The sequence below is a fragment of the Rattus norvegicus genome, chromosome 3, assembly GCF_021556685.1.
Source record: "Rattus norvegicus strain SHRSP/BbbUtx chromosome 3, alternate assembly SHRSP_T2T, whole genome shotgun sequence".
Classification (NCBI taxonomy): Eukaryota; Metazoa; Chordata; class Mammalia; order Rodentia; family Muridae; genus Rattus; species Rattus norvegicus.
The window spans coordinates 114,417,363-114,432,704 of NC_141536.1; the positions used below are offsets into that span (position 1 = coordinate 114,417,363).

At 51.3% G+C, this 15,342-nt stretch overlaps 1 protein-coding gene across 8 annotated transcripts in view; it reads right to left on the reverse strand.

Moving 5' to 3' along the window:
* Kcnip3 (potassium voltage-gated channel interacting protein 3) overlaps positions 1–15,342 on the reverse strand; it is a 66,488-nt gene that overhangs the window by 13,932 nt on the left and 37,214 nt on the right. The window contains exon 1 of one of the 8 annotated variants that reach the window (XM_087654323.1): positions 12,592–13,162. Within the exon in view, the coding sequence (XP_087510449.1) occupies positions 12,592–12,694 (103 nt within the window). The 5' untranslated portion in view covers positions 12,695–13,162. 8 annotated transcript variants of the gene reach the window in all.

Sequence of the window (15,342 nt, forward strand, 5' to 3'; positions counted from 1 at the left end):
CCTTCCCTGAACTCTGCCATGTGTCTGTACACACATGTGCCATGTGTGTGCTAGGGCCCACAGAAAACAGAAAGGGCCTGGGGCTAAAAGTCACAGGTGGTTGTTAAAAGGAGGGAAGGGGGGATTGAAAATTAATAATTTAGTGACAACGGACAGTCGTGGTGGTTGGCGTGTGCAATACCGTGGAGGCAGACGTGGAAGTGTTGTGAAGGCTAATGGGGGAGGCAGAGTAGTCAGTCCGTGGCTAGCCTAGGCTACTCAGTGTCTAGAGAAACATCAGGGGACAGTATCGTTTCCCTGACCCTGGCACTCAGAGAATCACCAGCAATCGTCACACAGTAATTTTGGTCTGAGAGTCTCATAACAGCAATGAATGTTATGAGGGAAGACAGATGACATTTCACTGTGGAAACTAGACACAAAATCTTGACCCAAGAGTTTGTCAGCCATCTGCGCCCAGCTGTGGTTTTGTTTTGCTGCTGTTTGTTTTCTTTCTTTTTTTTTTTTTTAAACATACGGTGATTAGGATCAGGAAGATGGTGAGAAGGGAAAATTGTATGAAAGTTACTGATAACCAACTGTGGTGTTGCACACGTGTTATCTAGCACTTGGGATAGGGATGGGAGGATGGGAGTTCAAAGTCACCCCTGGCTACACAGCAAGTCAAGGGCAACCTGAAGTGTGTCAGCCTGGGTCAAAAGAAGCACTGAGGAGGATGAGGTGGAGGAGGGGGAGGGGGAGGGGAAGGGGGAAGAGGAGATGAATTCATGGAAAATCAATGGCAGCTCTGTGCACCAGTAATAGCCACCTAGAAAATGCACTAAAAATAACAGGTAACACTTGCAGGAGGAGGAAACTAAAAGGTATTGAAGTAGCCAGGAAACTCAAAGGACCTCTACGTAGACAGTTAAACCTCTATGCTACACAGGGCCACGTGACAATAACATATTATAAAATTGGATACCGGGCTGGAGAGATGGTTCAGCAGTTAAGAGCACTGACTGCTCTTCCAGAGGTCCTGAGTTCAATTCCCAGCAACCACATGGTGGCTCACAATCATCTGTAACAGGCATTTGATGCCCTCTTCTGGTGTGTCTGAAGACAGTGACAGCGTACCCACATATATGAAATAAATACATCTTTTAAAACAATAAAATAAAGTTGGATACCATTACAAACACACCATTTCTCCTTAAAGTCAATGCAAGCTTAGTCAAAAGTCCAGGATGGGGCTAGGGGAGACGGCTGAGTTGGTATAGGGATTGCAGAATCCAGAGCATCCACATAAAAAGCCAAGTCAGGCGGCTCATGTTTGTAATCCCAGTGCTGGGAGGTCAGACTGGGATTCCTGGGGCTCCCTGTCCAGCTAGTCTAGCCTACTTGGCTGGTAAGAGACCCCATCTTAAAGATAAGGTAGCTGGCCCTTGACCTCTGGTCCCCATGTATACCTACACAGACACACAGACACAGACACAGACACAGACACAGACACAGACACAGACACAGACACAGACACAGACACACACACACACACACACACACACACACACACACACACACACACACACACACACGCTGAAGTCCAGTTGGATTTTTCTAGAACCTTGATAAACTTAGTCTGAGTAAGGCATTTTCCCCGTTAGAAATGTATCCTATTGGTCTACTGCACAGCTACCGGAGAGAGTGTTGTGCAGCTGGAACCAGGAGGAACCCTCTCACCAGCCACTCAGGGAGCTCTTGGAGACAGAAGTGTAAAGGTGGATCCCACAGTGTGTTTAGTAGGGGGTGTTGGAAACGATCCCCCTATGCAGAGAGCAAAGCTAAGTCTCTTCCTTGTAGCATCACGGCCAAGATGACCAACGACCCAGGAGGAAAGGGAAGTGACAGAGTTAGCATCGAGGATGACAGTGGATCCTGAGAGCAGCACTAGTGGGGCTGAGGCCAGGACCCACGTAATCCAAAGAAAACCGACTCCCACAAACTGTTCTGCAGATTGTGCACGCTCGCGCAGGCACACCCACAACCCCACTCCCCATCCCTGGTTGGCTCCTCCCCTCCTTTTCAGGGCCCACTTTCTTCCTAAGTCACTTGTGCCCTTGCCCAGGCGTCTCTTCTTCCCAGGATGCTAAGGGAAGCTTCTGCAAACACGCTTGTCCCTTAACCTGCCCCATGTCTACTAACCCCAAAGTGATCAGACAGTGTCCCACCCTTGGCTCAGGCTTCACCTCTGGCTTCTCTCCCCTTGCTCCACTCAGTTCTGCTGTCCCATGTGCCCCCAAACCTACCAGGCATCATGTCCCCGCTATGCCTCTGCTCACGCGCCAGTCACCTTCTCAGAGAGGACAACCACACTGCTGTCTACCCCCATCCTTGTTTTACTCCTTGGCTTGGCTATGTTAGCATACATCCTATTTCTGTTTTCTGTGCTGCCGATTGGGTGTCCCCACCCAAGGCCTAGTGCTCTGTCAGATTTGGAGATAGGATAAACCGGAGGGCACTGCTGTGCTCTCAGTGCCGGTCCCCCCTAAAGGTTTGGTCCCAACAAGAGATGGTGTCAAGAATGAAGCAGCCCCTAGCAACAAAATGGGCCAGAAGAGGGAGGAAGAACATTGGTTAGGATTCCTCAGAAGGGCAACAGAGCAGGCAGATAGCTATATGGCTTTCCAATATCACTTAAACTCCAGGGTGTCCCCAAAATCTACAGCTCCAGCAGAACACTGGGACATCGGGAATCCTCTACCTGTGCCCAGAAGGCCCCAGCAACTCTTAAGCATCTCCCTCTTTCTGCCTCAGTACTGCAACTCTTGCTACAAGGCTGAACTTTGTGGATTAGAGGCCTGAATTCAGGCCCTCGGGTTTTCAAGCCAAATACGTGCCCAGTTTCCCCAGTCTTGAAACTTTTTTTATGTTTTAAAAAAGTCTGAAGTCCCATGGCGTCTGAGACGTTTGAGGCTAGGCATTTTCCGTTTTGTTTTGATTTCTTTCTGAGAGCTTGTTTAGAGGTTCAAGAGATCGACACAGCGACGTGTGTGCCCTTGACTAAAGATTGTTCCTCTTCCATTTGGTCTGAGACCCAAACATGCAGGAGGGACACACATAAAATTGTGAGGGAGGAAGGGAACCCCTGCCTAGCCAGCCAGGTCAGCCTAATCAATGTGGGGGATCAGTAGGTGGCAGACATTGCAGCCAAATCAGCCTCAAATTCAAGGTGGGTTTCCCCATCAGTACATAACCAGCACAGACCAGGGTCCTGCCCTGCTCCCCATGTGGCTCCCTTAATTCACCATCCACCTGTAGGGACTTGAGCAATGTGGGTCTTGGATTCACTGAGTGGACCAACCAAGAACCTGGGGAAGCGACCTTCTTGGCCAGCCTTGGTAGCTGAACCCATCCATGCTTCCTTGGACAGTCACTGATGCCTTCTACAGCTTCCCTGGAGCCTCCTGCAGCTTGCCACAGTAGGAGAGAAGACAGAAACAAGAGCATAGCCTCCCTCAAACCTCCCTTCGAGTCAGCAGAGGATCCCAAAGTCATTTCTTTGTAGCAAGCTCCAGAGGTACCACTGTACCCACTGGCTCCAATCCCTGTGACTTCAACTCTCCCAATAGCTGGTTCTTCCTCTTCCCCAGTGCTGTGGAATCGGGGCCCCTCAAGGTGCAGAGCACACTCATGCACCCCACAGTGACCTGTGCACCAGCATGTCTGGCCAGGAGCAGGCAGAGCTGGCCAAGTGAACAGTCAGACTCCCGCAAGTCACCACAATACATGGCATAGTTAGGAGTGAATGTGGCATTTAAGAACATCTCAGGTGATCACCAAAGGGAGAACCCATGGGCTCATTCACACAATGCCTTTGGATGCAGAGTTTAATTTCACTTGTTCTGGGATGCCACAGGACCACTAAAGTCCTTAATAGGGTCCCCACACCAGTGACTTACATCATCCCACAGTGTGGGAAGCAGAGGGAAACTGGGTGTCTCTAAGATAAACCCAATAGAGACTGCTGTGAATGGGCAAGAAAGTGGTTCCAATTACAGCCGGGGCTTAGCTTTCACAGCTGCATGCAATGGCTTCTCAGGGTCTCCACGCAGGGACTGCTCTGTCACATGCTTGGCTGGTTTCTGCAGTTCTCATCATCAGTGGAGGAAGATTCCACAACCCCTCTTCTCACACATCCTTCTTGACTCTGTCGCTAGAACCACATGACAGCATTGCTGAGTATGGCTGTCCACTTGGGGTACGGCCTGGTACCCTAAATTTGCAGCAGCTTTCCTTTGTTTATTTGTTTTAGGAGCAGAAAATTCCTCAGGTCTTTCCTTTGCACAAGCTGGAAGCTTAGCTGGGCAGGGTCTTTCCCTGAAGGTACTGCCCCACTCTCCCCCATTCCATTTTAGAACAAACCTTTCTTTAATCTTATCTCTTTCAGGCCTAGCTTTGGCTCCAGTGGTAAATTTCCCTGGGTTAGTTTTCATTTAAAAACTGTATGTTTTATATTTGGTTCTGCCTTGTTTGCTCTCTTTCACTGTAGAACTTCCTAACAGTGATCACTAATAACCACAGGGCAAAGAGGCAAAGGCATCTTTAGGCTGTACTGAAATCGCCTCTGTCAGGGAAATCAGTCCCTTTTAACTTAGCCTCCGGCAGATTCTTAGGACGGGGACAGAAAGCAGCCACATTCTTTACCAAAATACCCCAAGAACGGTCTCTACTCCAGCTGTTAATATTGTTCTGAAGTCTCTTGAGTGGGGCCTCCACAGACCACGCTGTCTTCTGTTTCCTACTCAGATAGCCCAGTAAGGCCTGTGTACAGCATTCAACAGCTTTCCTAGTACAAATTCCCAAAGCATCCTCCACTTCCTAGTGTCCACTTCTTACTTACTTTTCTATTGCTGTGATAAAGACACCATGACCAAGCCAACATACAGAAGAGTTTATTGGGGGGCTTATGATATCTAAGGTTAGAGTCTATAATGGTGGAGCAAGGGCATGGTGGCAGAAACCTAAGAGCTCACATCTTGATCTTAAAGTTGGAGGCAGACAGAAGGGGTGGTAGTACAAATGTCTTGAAACCTCAAAGCCTTCCCCCAGTAACACACCTTCTCCAACAAGGCCACACCTCCTGATCCTTCCCGAGCAGTTCTACCAACCAAGTAAACATATGGGGCTGGAGAGATGGCTCAAGGATTAAGAGCACTGACTGCTCTTCCACAGGTCCTGAGTTCAAATCCCAGCAACCACATGGTGCCTCACAACCATCTGTAATGAGATCTGATGCCCTCTTCTGCTATGTCTGACAGCTACAGTGTATTCATATATAATAAATAAATAAAATAAAATAAACATATGAACCTCTAGGTTCTTATTCAAACCACCATAACAGCCATACACATGAAAAAAATTAAATCTTTAAAGTACTCAAGCCTGGGTATTTGATGAAGAGGTCTGTTTGGTTCATAATTGGTATCTGAAGGATCTGAACAGGAGAATTCTGGGTGAGGGCTCCTCTGGGTGTATATAACATGTTGGAAAGCAGAGACACAGAGTCAGGCTTGCTTTTGCTTGTTTCTGTCCTTTTGGGAACTAACCAGGATCCTGTGAAAACTACATTGATCCCTTTAAGGCTTCATATGGTGAGATTTAATGCCCATGGTAAGAATGTAGGAACTGAATTCAACTATGATACTATACTGAGGGGAATTTTTGGATAGTACTGGGATAATGGGCTCAGGATGGAACCCCCATAATGGAATCTTGGTAGCTTCAGGGTTTTTGAAATTATTTATTTATTTTATATATATGAATACACTGTTGCTGTCTCCAGACACACCAGATGAGATCCCATTACAGATAATTATGAGCCACTACATGGTTGCTGGGAATTGAACTCAGGACCTCTGGAAGAATAGTCAGTGCTCTTAACCGCTGAGCCATCTCTCCAGCTCATCTTGGTGGATTTGTAAGAGACCATAAGAGAAACTCATTTAAGTTCCCTATCTCTCCCCATGCAATGCCTTGGGCTGCCCAGGGGATGCTTCCAGTAAGAACCTATCACCAGACAGAGCTCACCTTGGAAAGCTTCGGAACAGAAGGTAAAGTCAACCTTTTGTCTTTATAACTTCCCCAGTCTGTGGGACTGTGATACAGACTAGACTAGATAGTCTAACAGATACTAGACTAATCTATGGAACACTAGCTGTTTGTCAGGTAGTTCTGAGCACACTGAGCACCCTTAGTGACGAGCCCACAGGTGGGTGTGGACAGGAAGGTAGTGTCCTTTTCAATACAGACCCTGGTATCCTGTGACGGAAGGGCATAAGGCAGACAAAGGGCTGGGAGTAAGGATCTGTCAACCTTGCACCCAAGCTATGGGGATCCTGGCTGAGTTCCCATCGCTACTCTTTCAAACTTTTTTAATTATGTGCCACCCCAATGAACCACACAGGGGAAAAATCTGCTATGATTTTCATTTCAAAGACCATCAAAGTGATCCCTGAGGTTAAAGGCACAGTCACAAAGCAAGCTAACGCAGGTATACCCAGCTCAGCCTGTGCGCTCTCTCTCTCTCTCTCTCTCTCTCTCTCTCTCTCTCTCTCTCTCTCTCTCTGTGTGTGTGTGTGTGTGCGCGTGTGTATGTGCATGTATGTGTGTGTGCGTGTGTTTGTGTGCATGTGCGTGCGTGTGTGTGTATGTGCGTGTATGTGTGTGTGCGTGCGTGTGCGTGCGTGTGTGCGTGCGTGTGTGTGTAGGGGCACCTGTGAGTTGAGTACTCAGTGTTAGTATAATACCTTCCCCTCTCTTGAGTTCATACCTGACCAGAACACCTGTGGAACGAGTGTGTGCATTCTAGGCTACAGCAGTGTCTACCCAGAGTTTTTGTTTCTCTGGGACCTGTCAGACTCCAGATGCTGGGGAAATTGCCCTTCCCCCTCTTCATGGGAGGGGCCTCTCTCTTCAGGGTATCTGTAGCTTTGCCCTTCTGTTGTCTTGATCGCAGCACTTTCATTTTATCTCCAAGGTTTAAACTGTTGACTAGAGTACACCTCATGTCCTAACAAGACCTCAAGTCACCTGGGAGGTTCTTATGCCTCAAACACTTCCAGGATCTCACCATGGACTCAAGTCATAGGATCTTAGATGGAGGAGTTTCAGATCTAGGAAACAGACTGCTGGAGATCTTCAAATCACAGAATGGACATGCTGCCACACTCCTCTTCAGTCAGGGATTTCCTCTGAGGTGCCTAGGCTGTCTCAGCTGGGAAGCCTAGCCTCCTGGACAGGTCTGATCAGTAGTCATGACATCTACTGAGAGTCAGAGTTCTCAGGCCAGACCAACTTGGCAACAGGACGGCCAGGACTGGAAGGCATGGGAGGCAGGGCTGGAGGTCACAGGGACATTGGGAAGGGCTCCAGCTGGTGATGGGGTGTCATCCCCAGATGGCAGAGAGCCTCAGATGAAAATGGGGCTCATAATCAACCATCGTGTCAGCAGCATCCAACTCCCTGCTTGCTCCCTTGCCCTGACCACTATTTTCCTGTCATTTGTTAATGATAGCATCAGCCCAGTCCTTGAACCTTGTTCCTTATTACCTCACATCCTTGGTGATGCCTTAGTCTCACACCTCTGTGTCCTCACCATGTGCCCATAGCAAACCTCCCCTCAGCCCACACTGCAGGTGGGTGCAACCTCTACCTCCTTCCTGATTTCACTAGACCCCTGTGCTAGGCAGAATAATGGCTCCCCAAATAGGTCCAAGATTGATGCAGGAACCCACAGGTATATCTGGTCACATGGCAGAAGGGGGTTCCAGCTGCAGATGAAGCTAATTAAGGTTGCTACCAGTTGACCTGAAAACAGGGATGCAACTTGGATCATGCAGGTATCTCAGAGTAAAGCAGAAGGGAAACCGGAAGAGAAGCCAAGACAGAAGGCTTTGTCTGATGATGAAATGGAGGAAGACACCTCAACAACCAGGTAAAGGCAAGGAAGTATTATTCCCAAGAGCCTTCAGGAGGAGAGCCCTGATTCACCCATGTCACTTTAGCAGGGAGATCTGTGCAGGCTTCTGGCTTACAGAACTGTAGAGGGTTAAATAACTTTATGAGCATTTGAGGTATTACATTTGCAATAAAAATGCTTTCCCCCGGGGGTTGGGGATTTAGCTCAGCGTTAGAGCGCTTGCCTAACAAGTGAAAGGCCCTGGGTTCGGTCCCCAGCTCTGAAACAAACAAACAAACAAACAAACAAACAAAAAACCAACCCCCCCAAAAAAAAACAAAAAACCAAAAACAAAAAAAAGTGCTTTCCCCCAAATCTACCAGGTCTGGTTGGAACCACAGATTATTCCTACAAACCAGCAGCCTCCTCCCTGTATCCCCCACCATGCCCCAGTACTCCTTGACCATCTCTCCTCACAGCAAGCTTTAACCCTTCCTTGGACTCAGTAAGAGCCTACCCACTTGCTGCACCCCCACTGTAACCCCTCCAGGATGGCTGCAAATGCCTCCATTAGGACCGGGTACTGCCCCTGTGGCCCCAGTCCTCCTCCTGTCTGCTCCTACAGGGGAAGCCAGGACTCTCACTAAAATTCCAGGCATCTTTCTCTAACTGAAAACATCCATGACTCTGGATGGACGTCAGTGTCCTAGCAGAAGACTATGCCCACCCAGAGCTGTGTCTTCAAACTGGGACATGTGGAGTGTTCTCTTGAGACAGAAAAGAGACAAGCTGGGTCCTACATCCAGATGCCATATGTCTAGGACAGAGGGGGAAGGAGGGAGGGGGGGGAGGGAGGGAGGGAGGGAGGGAGAAAGGGAGAGAGAGAGAGAGAGAGAGAGAGAGAAGAGAGAGAGAGAGGAGAGGGGGGAGAGAGGGGGAGAGAGAGAGAAGAGAGAGAGAGAGAGAGAGAGAGAGAGAGAGAGAGAGAGAGAGGAGAGGGGGGAGAGAGAGGGAGAGGGAGAGAGAGAGAGAGATTTTATATACACTAGTCAAAAATGCTCTCCTACTGAGCTATATCCTCAGTCTGTTTTTAACTTTTTATTTTGAGACAGGGTCTCATCAAGTTGCCCAGTCTGGCTTTCAACCTAGGGAGTCACTTATGCTCCTGTCTTTGCCTCCCTGGAAGCTGGACTTATAAGTCTGACCTACTAGGCCTGGCTGGATGTTCATGTCTAACAACCCTGGGGGACATTCCTGCCACTGGCATGGGACACACAGACACCATGACTGCTTATCTTTGAAGGTCTCGTACCTGTGAGTTTAACCCTGCCTCCTCTGAGAGTCCAGTGTTAGAGCCCCACACAGAGATTCAAGACCTCTCTAAGAATAAAAGGCAACATGCCTAGAGTGGAATATGCCTAGAGACCTCAGGCATTGAACCTGGGGTGGACATACTAAGTGTGCTTTTCAAAGCCCCTCAGATATTACACTGAACAGCCTCATCGAGAACCAAGGTCCCATCCAGGCATGACAGACAAACACATCTACAATCCCAGGATGGGGTGGGGAGGCAGGTAGAGGCAGGAAGATAACAAATTTGGAGTCAGTTTGGGCTACTTACTGAAGTGAGACCCTATTTAACACTTCTTCCCTAAAATACCAACCAGTGCCTCAATAACCTGGCCAGGCCCCCTACATCATGTTCTTTGCTCCCTATCCAGTCACATGCACCCCCACTGAACACATACATGACACTGAACACATGCATGACACTGAACACACACCATCTCCCAGCTTCCATACACTCAACAGCAGACCCCACCCCTGCCACCTAGAGGCCCCTTCATGCCCAATCAGATCAGTGTCTCTCCTAGGATTCAGCCTCAGGCTTGGTGGGCACCAGGGGCTGGAGGCAGAGAGAAGGCCCCAGTTTTGTCTCCTTGTTGGAAAGAGTCCCTTATAGAGTCAACAAATCCTCACTAAGCAGCTGTCTAGTCCCAAGCATAGTGCCAGGCGCGGGAACGATAGTGGGCAGCACATAGCTATGCCCCCATGCTGTTGGCACCGAGCAGAGACAAATTGCAAACTAACAAAGGAACTCAGGAATCCACCTTATGTCAGTGTGGGGCTGTGAGGAAGCCCAGGTGTCGGGGAGGCCAAGAAGTACCTCACCAGTACCTCAAACACACCAGGGACACAGCAACTGGGACACCCTCTACCAGAGCCTCAAGCAAGGCTCAGGAAAGAGCCTCAGAGCGAGACTTGGGACTCCCTGTAGAACTGGGTGTCAGCCATCCAGGGGAAGCTACCAATCCTACAATATTGCTTTAACTTCAGGGCTTTTCTGGTCTTGCCAGGCCGGACACCACTTACACCAATTCTAGCCCCTCAGCCCAGCCTCTGCTGGGTCCTGGTCCCTGGGCCCAAATAGAGTCTCCTTCATGATCTGAAACACTCCAGGCTCTTCAGTTCCTACCAGTCCCGAAGGACTCGTAATTCTGGCTTCTTACAGATGAAAACCACGGAGGCTCAGAGGAGACAAGAGATGTGGCTCACTGCACATGCGCATATGTGGCACAGCCAACCACCGGGTACACCAGCGTCTTTCACCCAGCAGCATGCAGAGCAGCTCACACCCGGTCAGATGGCTGGACTCAGGCTCCTCACAGCACATCTGATGCTCCCAGCTGCTGCTGACCATTAGGTGCTCCGGGCTCTCAGTTGGCACCGCTCCCCATCAACACAGAACATCTAGAACTTACAACTCCCCCGCTCTGACCCAAGCAAGGGGGGAGGGGAGAACTGTCTTCATGAGAGAAATGTGTTAAACCCTGAACCACTTCTGTTCTTACTAGTAACCATCCTCTTGCATGGTAGGGTGATGGCATGGTACCAAGTGAGAAGGGTACTGACCGTGGAAGCCTGACATGGCACTAAGGGGAAGGAGTTAAGTCATCAGGCCCGATTTACAGATGGTGCTGCAGAGACTTGGCACGGCGAAGGGGCTTTACAGTTTGCAAGGATGACAGGATCCCCTCTCAGGCCTCACTGGCTCAGGCTATTATGTTTCCCCGCCTGCATCAAGGCAGGACTCCCAAAGGCACACGTGGGGTGGAAAAGTGGGATGTTCCGAGCTTGAAGGGGGCTGGATAGCAGGTCAAACAAACCCTACACTGTCTTAGGAAGACTGTCCACCTTGTAAAGACAGTTCTCCTGAGAACTCACTGGAGTGACCTTTGCAGTGTTATGGAAACAAGGGTGACTGGTGTTTCTGGGCACTGGCAGGGAAGGCCTGGGAGACAGGGATTTGCAATGGAACTGTTGGTCATGGCTTCCTGGGCATCACACTACATTTTCTCCAGGCTTCCAATAGGAGATGTGCAGAAGGTGACAGATACAGGATGTCTTCTGGAGGCATGCAAGTCCCTCTCTGCCCCTACTCCAACCCCAAGCACCCTCCCATCATTCCCACTAAGCCCACTGCAGGGTCTAACTCCAGCCAGACAAGTTTAAGCAACTCTCCTGCCCACTAGAGCCCAAGAGCCCAAGAGCCCAAGGTAGTGGTGATTTAAGCAACGTTTTCTCTCTGGTCCTCATTTGCACATTTAGAAAAGAGGCATGAGGGAGCTCATGGCTTCTGTGGGTCGTGTGTGGTGATCGGTTTCCAGGAAAGGATCAACTCTGCCCCCAGGAGCAGAGTTATACTTTGCACCCTGAACTGGCCTTTCTGCCCCTCATCAGCCCTTTGCAGGGCGGTGGGACCCATTCCTACGTCCAAGAGGATGCTAGGCAGCCCAGAGACAGGAGCAACCTCCCTCCCCCAGCCTCTGAGTTCCATTCCTAAGAACGGGGACCTGGCAAGGTCGTTAGAGTGCTGAACCAGCAGGACACTCATCCTGCGTAAAGCACGGCACCTAGGTGACCTGAAGCCAGACCCTCTTTTTCAGTTTTGAGGAGCAGGACTATGCCTGAACCTTTGGACAGCTGGAGAAGTTATATGTCTGGTGTCCCCTTCTCTTAGTTCAACTATTTGTCCAGAGACAGCCCCTCCTCCTAACCTGCCCAGAAGTGGTCGAGTCCTGCAGTTGGTATTCTTGTCCAAGGGTAGTTGTCAGGGTTCTCAAAGAGATGGTCGGGTCTGATTTAAGAGTAGTCTGTTTTCTCTGTTAATATTTTATTAAGAAAGAAATGTGGCTGCGGATTTGGTTACCGATCTTAGGTCCAGGAGTTCTGCATAGAAACAAGGAACTGGACACCAGATGGAGGGCGAAAGGGACAGTCTCACCACTGACAAAGATCTCAAACCATTTGCCAATTACTGGTACCTTGGGTCGTGGGTCTTTCCTGGCACCTTCACCCTGTGTCACCTGCCTCTCCCGGACGGCCCAAGCCAGAGGCAGCTTGGACTCGCAAGTCTAGGTCAGCTAGGAAGGCACGCTCAAGATGTCACCCTGCGCATCCCTCCCATCTACGCCAACGCTGCAGTCTGGTTTGGTCGGTTCGGCCCGAGTTCCTCGGCCCGAGCTCCCTCTGCCCTCTAAGTCCAAACCCTCCCCAGCCAGGAGGGGGCGGCGTCTGAGCCACGGCAGCTATCCTTCTACCGACCCCTGGCCTCCCCGGGAAGAACCACAGAGGGGCGGGTGGCCACATGTTACCTTCCATGGACATGGGTTCCAAGATGCCGAACTGCTTGAGGACGGCAATGAACAGCAGCACCACCACGGCCATGGCGCACAGCTCCATACCCTGGATGCCCATGGCGAGCGCGGATGGGACCGGGGCGCACCCCTCCGCCGTGCGCTGCTTGGAGGCGCCGGGGCCGGAGCCCGAGCCTCCTGCCCGGCCTCAGGGGCGGCGGCTCACATGCCCCGGGCAGGCGGGGCTACGGGTGTTGGTGGGGCTGGGACCCCGAGGAGGAAAAGGCAGCAGTGAGCAGAACCGGTCGTGATGCTGGAGCCCGGACTCAACTTTCCAAATTAGCCACCAAACTTCGAGGCGCGGCGGCGGCTGCAGCGTGGGGCGCAGCTCCTGGGACCAGTGTGAGCCAGCAGCGCCCCCATTCCCTGCACGGGGCACCCACGACTTTGCCGCCCCCTGTCCTGCCCCGAGGGCTCGGGGCCACACAGGCGGGGGGTCCTGGGCGCTCCCGGCCGCCCCAGGCTCCATCACGGCTCCCTGCGCGCTCATTGGCCTAGGTGCAGCGACCACTCTGGGACTCGTCCCTTGCGGCCCCTCCTAGCCAGCCCAGGAAGAGGCGGGAGGGTTGAGGCCCCGCCCTATACAGTCCAGCTCCAGACTGAACCTGGCGCGTCGCCACCGTTCCCCCCGCCAGCCTCGGGGAGGCCGCGCGGTCTGCGGTTTCTCCACCCGCTGGAGGGAGCCGGGTGCTCAGGAGGAGGGGCGCAGTGGTCACACTCCCTGCAAGAGAGTCAGTGGGAGGGGTGTGGAGGATCCGGGAAGCCCTGAGTCTCCGGGATGTTTCCTGCAACTCAGCCCACAGCTTGAGATTCAACTTGATCCCGATCCACCCCTCTCTGAAGATGGAGAAGTCGGTATCCAGAGTTCGCCAGTTCTGGAAACCTGCTTGCGCTCCTGAGGCTTTGGGAGGATGCTTTGGCTTTGGCACTGGAGCCTACTGAACTGAGTTCAGGTTCTGACTGCTGTATGACTTTGGTCGAGTCTCGCTCGGACTTGCAGGTTTTTCCATAGAGGACCGATTTGCCTTTCCGGATGTCGGAAAGATCTAAGCTGCTGCTGAGAGCTGTGCTAATTAGTTTGTGGGAGTATTTCTTCCCTTTAGGGCACTGGATAGGGCTAAGGAAGCCGCGGAAATGAAGGAGGGGAAGGAGGGGAGTGGCAGGGCGGAGCGGTAGATGCTCCAGGCTGAGAAGCGCCTTCGGATGCCTGGGCGCAGTGCTGACTCTCTGCTGCCCCCGAGCGGGCGCATCGCGCCTCAGGAGTCTCTGCCAACCCAGAGAGACCAGGTGGGAAGTGCTACTGCCGCCAATCCCAACATCTTCTAAGTGTTTTAGCAGGAGAAGTTGAGAGCAGCTTCACGCCTAAGGGCGCTGTTCCCTTCCCAACTGGAACAACTTCAGCTTGCCTTTCGGAGCTTAAGAACTACTCGTCCATTCAAATATCATCAACACAATGTTTAGCCTAGGCGCAGTTCTAGCCTCAGGTGGGGATGAAAACCCTAGCAGAGCCCCTGCGCCCACTCCACTTGCGCCGGAGCTCACATATCTGGGCCATGCTGTTGGATACATTTAAAGAGTTCCTACGGTGGGCATTCCTCATCTTCCGTTTTACAGACAAAGAAACTGAGGCCCTGGAGCGAATTACTCAAGGGGTCACAGGTGCAACGCCAGCCGGTTAGATTCTGGAACGGTGCTTCACTGATGGAAGCCACACAGTTGCCAGCCTCACTTTAACCTGCTTAATCAAAAGCCGGAGTTTGGGCAAGAATTTGAAGGAGCTGTAAGCGAACGGCTTTTAGGTCAGGTTAATCGGGCTGTAGTCTCCATTGATCAAGGCCAAAAAACTAGGCAGAGAGGCCGAAATCGCCAGACAGCTCTGCTGGAGAACTCGACTCGTTAAAATGGCCAGATGGTCAAAGATCTCCTGCGCCCTATAAATTACACACTTATGAACCAAAAAGTACTCAGCCCGTGTCTCTGTTAGTTTCCATATGGAGTTACAGTCCTGATAGACATCCCTAGAGTCATAACCTCTGTAAGCCTCAGTTTCCTCATCGACAACATGGGAACAGTAGACTGCCGCTCTAGGGGCTCATAAAAGATCCAGTGAGACCACCGGTGGCACCTGAGTGGGTTCCGATCCCCCCACCCAATGATTTACACTCAGCCCAGCCCTGCAGGAAGACAGACAGCTGTACTAGGTGAGGCAGAGAATCCAGCGTGCACCCAGGGAAGCCGTCCTTCGGAGCCTCCTGATACTGGCACCTACCCATGCCTCCCTGCCTCAGTTTCCCTTGTGCTCCTGAGCATCTTCGAAGCCAGTTTAAGCGTCAGTGGCTGCTCATAAGCACTGAGCTATAAGCAAGTCATCGATCCCCTGGCTGTGCGGCGTAAAATATTAACGATGCCTAAGTGGATCCGAGGCCCGAGAGCCAGTAGCCTCGCGGTATGAACAGCCTGGACTGAAGGCCTAATGGATGGAAGTGGACTCCCCAGATCGCTTCTAGTTGGGTCCTGTCAGCCTCGGGTCTAACGGAGGTCCACTGACGCTAGGTGACTGTTCTCTCACGTTCTTCTTCCCCCAGACTAAGCGCTCAGGGGCTTCTCATAGCCAGGAAAAAGTCAGGCCACGCCCTCTGTCAGCCACGCCCCCGGGAGGGGCTGTCTGCTTTGGCTAGCATTCATCTTTCTCCAGTTCCCACGCATGCA